This window comes from Prunus avium, chromosome 8, assembly GCF_965620075.1.
Source record: "Prunus avium chromosome 8, drPruAviu1.hap1.1, whole genome shotgun sequence".
Classification (NCBI taxonomy): Eukaryota; Viridiplantae; Streptophyta; class Magnoliopsida; order Rosales; family Rosaceae; genus Prunus; species Prunus avium.
The window spans coordinates 40,237,294-40,244,345 of NC_142291.1; the positions used below are offsets into that span (position 1 = coordinate 40,237,294).

A 7,052-nucleotide genomic window follows, 5' to 3' on the forward strand; every position below is an offset into this window, starting at 1 on the left:
TTAAATTGATTTTACAATTATATCTTTGGATTTAATAGTTTTTTTTACGGAGGGACTATTTAAGAGGCATTTCGTTCCGGTACAACTGTGGTTGTGGAGGGAGCTTGATGTGATGTGAGAATTAGCAGCTGGAAGGCGATCATAGTCCTTCACTGAGAGTTGATTATGCATGAATTGGTTTGTCTTGTGGAAGTCAAGTCAGCCAAGCCCAAGGGGAATGCAAATATTATATATTGGGACATACTGTATTACTGGGAATGGGAGCTTCAAATTTAAATGTGTGTGTGTGTGTCTTCTGTCTGGGACTTTGATATTGTTTCCTTGCTTCCTGCCTTCCTAAATACTGGGCACTGGGCACTGGGCACTGGGCAGGGCATAGAGTTTGAATTGAATCTGATCATATATAGCTCATAGATAGATGATGTCATATCATATATATTTAGTATTCACAGGGACAGAGCTTAACTTGTCATTGGCAATTTGGCAGGCAATGAGAGGTAATTAACTTAATTGTAACCAATCGATATATGTATACACAGGCAGAACATAAATCTTATTTTTATAATTACACAAGGCAGACCAGGAATCAGGATTCTCCAACGCCATCTCTTCATTTGATTTGAGATAAGAATAGAACAGAAACTGATGATTATCATTTATTTGTTGTCACTGGTCAGGCACTGGCAGGATGCTTCACAATCACCACCGGACACTCTACGTGTTTGGCACAATAATCACTTACACTTCCAACAAGAGTCCTGCAGAAGGATTAATTACAGATAGATAATTCATAAATCATAATAATCAATCAAATTCCCATTGCAATTGAATTATATCGGCATTCGGCAGTGATAGTACTAGCAGCTCACCTCTTAAGGAAACCATAACCGTGGCTTCCCATGACCAAGGTATCAGCTCTAAGTTTCTCAACCGTATTACATATCACATCCTTTGGATCTCCCCTCCCTACCATTCTCTCAATATGCACATGTGCCTGCATCACCACATCAACTTAATTACAACTTGTAATACTAATACTAATTTCAAATTAAACACAATCACTTGTACTTTTACAGGAACAAAAATAAATAAATCTATACATTGGTGTGGAAATTTCTGTAGACAGCTTCGGCTCTTTGCATCACTGAATTGACCATGTCAGTGCCGTATTTTTCCATGGTTGCAACTACATCGCTGGAAAACATATATCCTGTCAAATCAAGTACACCATCTCCAAATTAGTTCATTAACAAACACGATCATCATCATCATATCACACATCACATATCTGCTGTGATGGTTCCAAGCCAAAATAAAATCTAAATAGCTTGTTGCCAATTAATTACCTGCAGCATCGAAAGTGGAACGGACTGGCGGTGGTTTCACATAGAGAAGAACAAGAGTGTTGCTGGTGTTTTCAGAAGAAGAGAGGTTTCCCAGACACCAGGACAGTGCATGCATGCTTTCTTCACTCTCATCTACTGCCACCACAATTTTGTTCTCTCTGTTCTTCATATGTTCGCCCTCGCCCTCCATTAATTGCTACAACTTAATTATAAGCCTATAATCAACCAAAGTGCTCTGTTTGTTTGGGGCCTCACTCACTCAAGATATTGATACAATGATACACACAAACCCAAATGAATGATAATCTATGTATATATAGCCTGTAGCCTGTAGGGTTACTTGTGCCGTCGGATTAGCTAGATAGATACATGAATTATTAGTGTTTCTAGTTTCTGAAAGGGAAATAAATTAAATTAAATTAAATTAAAACCCCAGACCCCAAATCCATACATTATATAGTAAACTATTGACATGAAAATAACTAACTGCTCCTTGTCCTCTCCTCCCCCTCCTCCTCCTCCTCTAGGTTTGGCACATGCGCAAATTAATTAACAAACCAATGCTTTAACCAGGTGATCCCTTTTCGTTAAAGACTCTAAATAATGATTAATTAGGTTGGAATTGGAAGTAGGGAACGAGGAAATGACATATACAGTCATCCTTCAATATTCTTCTAGAAAGTTCAGACAGAGTGGCTAAGTTTGAATCTTCAGCCCACCAGACGTGTTACAATCATAAGGAAGAAGGTCATCCAATAATTCACATCCTGCCAGACTATGACTTGCCTAGAAGATATTTTTTTTATGTAATTTTGGTCTCTGAAGAAAGGAGAAAAACTAAGTTGCAACTAGGATAACAATATTTTACTATTCCGGCTAATAATGCTCTGTTACGTGTGTTATAGCGTTATTTGTTGGGAATAGCAAGCAAAGTAATGCTATTCCCGTTTCATGGAAGTCTTTCTCCTAAAGAATGAGAAGCCTATACTATCTTCCTGTAGTAACAACAGTGAAAACAAGTTCTGGGAATTGAATTGACTGCACTTTCCTTGACAAGTTTTGATGTTTACTACCTATATATCACTAATAAGTAACAAGTGCCTCTTTTACAATGCTCGCTCGCTCGCTGGGGTTACGCCTTCATGGAGATATTTATGAAATACTTTATATTCCATCAAATCCAAATCCAATACTTACTATCTAAATTCCAAAGCCATGGTCCCAGAAAGCGTCATCTTTGTCATCCACAAGGCACAAGGCACAAGGCAAATTAATAGCTAGCTTCATGTCTTTTTAGTAGGTCCAAATCGGTTGCTGTTACTAGTGCAACTTGGCATCTCCTCCTCATCCATTAACAAGCGGTCTCAGAACGACCATATATATATAATCTTTCCCAAGAGCTATTTGAATATATTTATATTTTTTAATGAAAGCTATTTGAACTTTTGCATGAAGCTAGATTAAAGCATCTTAAATAATTGGGCTTAGTTGTACAAGGTAGCCAAGCCATTGCCATTCTCAAGTCTCAAGCTCAAGCTCAACCATGCATGCATACTAACATTGTTGTTGTTCTTGTCAATGTCACACATTCGATGTGAGTCTCAGGCTATCCCAGCCAGCCTATAAAAATCTCTTCATTCGCCGAATAATGAGCTGAATATGGCCCAGCCCAAATTATGTCATGAACAATCCAGTTCCATGTCCATGTATTATTTCCTATTATGATAAATTGGGTTTGGAACTTATTTTTCTATATAGGTCTGTAGATTAGACACCAATTGAAAAGTTAAATAAGGAACTAATACATATATATGCTTTTTTTAATTATAGAGAAAATACATATATATGCTATTAAAATTCAACGTTACAGCATTTTTTATCAATATAATAACGGAAACAACACTTAACCAACCCATATTCATTGGGTGTCTAAGGGTTTCAAACCTCTACTCACATGGTTGGAGATGAAAAAGCTCAACCAATTGAACCATACCCCTCTGCCACTCAACCAACTTTTAGTTATTACATCTCAAATTTGTGTGTTGGCTTGTATCTAGGTAGCAAAATGGAGAATTATTGTATTTATGTACCTTAGAATTGTGACAACAATACATAATATTCATATGTATTGATAAATTCGCAGATATGGGCTTAGTCAAGTTGGCTAGAGCGGATGTACTCCCCACTCTGCACTCGAGTTCACATACCCCTCTTTATAGTTTAAATTCTTTTAAAGTAAATTATCGCTAATATAAAAAATTAAAGAAAAAGATAGACTCGGAGTATGTAACTACATGGCAAAGTCGTATGTATTTATAAACCTCCAAAACCCTAAATTGTTGCAATTTTGACAGGTGTATAACTTAGCATCCAATTTGAAAGCGTATAAAGAACAATGCATTCGTCTTACGTGAAAGAAGCACATACACACACATACATATATAAATATATTATATAAAAAATAATGCATAACAGAGTGAACCGATATGAAAATGTGAAGAATAAATAAATAAAAAGGAGATGACACAATTGTAATTTAAAACAATTAAAATATCAGCAACTCGCACATACTCAAATTTGAAAGGAATATTAAGGATAGAAATATAGAAGCACAAAAATACCCATTAGCATCTAAACAACTTGGGTCCACGTAAAGCATGACTTATGACCTATTTAAAACAAATCAGCTTTCTCTCAACAAAAAAAACACACACACACACACAAATGAGCTTTTGCTTGATACCTAATCCAGAAAATTTTAACAAAAATGTGTCAAACTTAACATCTAATCTATATATTTTTTATAACACTTTGTACATTTAAAATGGTTAGGTACAACATAGCCTTTGAAATCCATGTATCAATTAGGCAAATAGTTTATCAATATATATAAAGCAAAAGGCAGAGAATGGTGAAACATTTAAAATACAAAAAAATTTCATTGGTTAATGCAACCATTAAGAATTGAAATTATTGATTAAATGAGGATAATATAGTAAATTCACAATTTTTTTATATTTTTTAAAAAATTAAAATTAAAAAAAAAAAATCAGATAATGAATCCTATTTTTATAAAACACAACTACCCAATATTTTTTTTAATTCTAAAATAAATTATTTTTTTTTAAAAAAAGCCTCCTCGCATGCGTGAAACGCGTGCGGAGATGCTACTTTATAGAAAAGGCAAATAAACTACTCTTTATCTATTTCCATTCAAATTTAAACATTCATCATTCATGTGTGGTGTGGTTAACATTTTATTGGAACAATCTCGTTATTGAAACTTGAAATTTGTTTGATGCATTTCTGTTTCGCCTTTGAATTGAAACCTGGTAGGCTCCACATGTGGATGGCATTAGATTAGATTAGCCGCTAAAGATGAACTTGTCCAACGGTCATGTAGCGACAGGTGGATGGGTGGTAACGGGTAGGCTCCAAATGTCCCCACAAGTTAGTGCCGACCGCATTGCCTTAAACCTTCAAAAAGTTGAAATTCCATGTAAGGGGGAATTTAATCCCATCCCTATTCTTTCTCTATCTGTATCCATATGCCATTTGTTTGCTTTATTATTAGACCATCGCAAAAGAGTCCTCTCGTCTTAGATAAATCCAAAACTCTATTTTAATTTTATAAAAAAAAGATAAGACTGAGAGGGGATAAGAACAAATTCTTATGGCTAAGAAAATTGAATAATTTGTTTTTTATTTCAATTGATTTCTACCGTTGATCAACCATCCGAGGCCCCAAATTTGAACTTGGGATGGGAGTAGAAATTCGAATTGGACTCGGAGGGAGGAGGAATAAAAAAGTGTCCTAATTCAATAATGTACGAATATTCAATTCAGTTCAATATAGCAAATTAGCGAATACAATAATAAAATTATATTAAAGGACGGCATTGCCCCTCTGTTGATCCGCGTTACAGATCATCTTCACTCTTTTCCTTTTCTTTTATTTCCACCGTTTTATTTGATGAATCTCTTCCTTGATAAAATAATCTTTCACAATTGAAATATTGAAATATTATTGTTGTCATTTTTATACCTAATTTAATACTTTATGTTTTATTAAAACATCATACAATTACTTCTATTTTATTAAAACACTACAAATATTTTTCCTGTCCTTTAAGATCCATATTTCTATACTATGCCATAGGGGTGGGTACAATTTCGGGCCAACCAAATCAAAGTGGGTTGGGTTGGTTTAAAAAAGAGCGGGACTTGAGTTCAAAAAATCATAAATCGCTATATACGGGGAAAGAAATGTTTAGCAAAACATTTAGCATAACAAAAACTAATTATAAACTTTCATTTCATAGTATGTTTACTTATCATGATTGGGTATTGGAATGATTCCAATTTCTGCTTCTCCCGTGTGTACAAAAACTGATTATAAACTTTCATGGCATGTTTACTTATCATGATTGGGTATTGGAATAATTTCAATTCCCAACTTCTCCCGCATTTACTAACACATTAGGAATAAAACATTACGCGGGTTCCACCTTAAAATCTGTAATCGAATACTCTCAAAATCAAGAATGTGATCAACTAGGGGGAGTAGTTGATCCGATTCCAATACCCGATTCAGGGATTTCTCAATTCCTGATAAGTAAACATGCCATCAATTCTTTGGTTTACACAACTTCAATGACATAATGATTCTTCTTATTATACACTTAAGTCCTCTAATGATCAGAAATTTCGGCTGCCACCCTCTTCAGAGTTAGTGGCCTCCATCCCTTCCCTCCCAGACCTTCCCCTCCCATCTTCTCCCCTTCCCTCCACCCTTCTAGACAAGGGCGGAACAAGAAATTTTTTAATGGGTGGGCTAGCTAAAGTTATTAGCTTAAAATCTAATGATAAATTTTTTTTGTACTTACATTTTCTATAGTTTTTCTAGAAATAAAAGTATACATTAAATCATATAAATCACATAATTGTAAACACAAGGAAAAAAATTGAAATTAGAGCCTTATTATTCGCTAAAGGGTGAATTTCATTTAAAAAAATGCTTCTCTTTTGGAGACAAATTAATAGAAATTTTTTAAAATTGATGTTGGGATAAACTTTGACACCAAATACAAATGTGGAACATCTCTTACTATGCATATTGGTCCTAAAATTGTATATTTATTTATTTATTTTCAGTTAAAATATAGACTATATGTATATTTAATTTGTTTTTTTCCCAAATTGTCCCTGGGCTACAGCCAAGGGCAGCCCTTGCCTTGGTTCCGCCAGTACTTCTAGATTTTGGTGCTTGGCTATCTTGGTGAATTTGTTGGTTGCTTGGCTATCTCGTAGGGACAACGTAGTGGTACATCTTGTGTGCTTGCTGTTGTCGGTGAGTTCTTTCATATTTGAATTAACTTTTTGTGGTTACTGTGCTTCCCTATTTATACTAACCCTATGTAATTATTTGTATTTGTATCGACCTTTATAGTTGACGACATTTAGGCATGAATTATGAATGCAATTAATCGCATTTCTAAAAAAATAAAGAAGTTTGAAGTGTGTTTAAGCGTGCAGTGTAAGTCGTGCATCCATATTTATGGCGTCAAAGACTTCATTGTTAGTTTTGTGAAAACGCGTAAGGGCATAAGACCAGTTGAGTGAATATTCATTTCATTTAGAAAAGTGTAAGGGTATTATTGGAAGTTCGGGTCATATTTCTTTTATTTAAAGTCCAGTCTTTCAGAC

General features: G+C 34.6%; 1 protein-coding gene across 1 annotated transcript; it reads right to left on the minus strand.

Annotated features, from left to right (window-relative positions):
• Positions 1-501: 501 nt before the first annotated feature.
• LOC110749327 (Adenine nucleotide alpha hydrolases-like superfamily protein) lies at positions 502-1,715 on the minus strand. The gene is made up of 4 exons (XM_021949408.2): positions 1,347-1,715; positions 1,101-1,210; positions 870-994; positions 502-758 (listed from the first exon to the last, which is right to left on the minus strand). The coding sequence occupies exons 1-4, from the start codon at positions 1,534-1,536 to the stop codon at positions 674-676; spliced, it is 510 nt and encodes a 169-aa protein (XP_021805100.1). The 5' UTR covers positions 1,537-1,715; the 3' UTR covers positions 502-673.
• Positions 1,716-7,052: the final 5,337 nt, after the last annotated feature.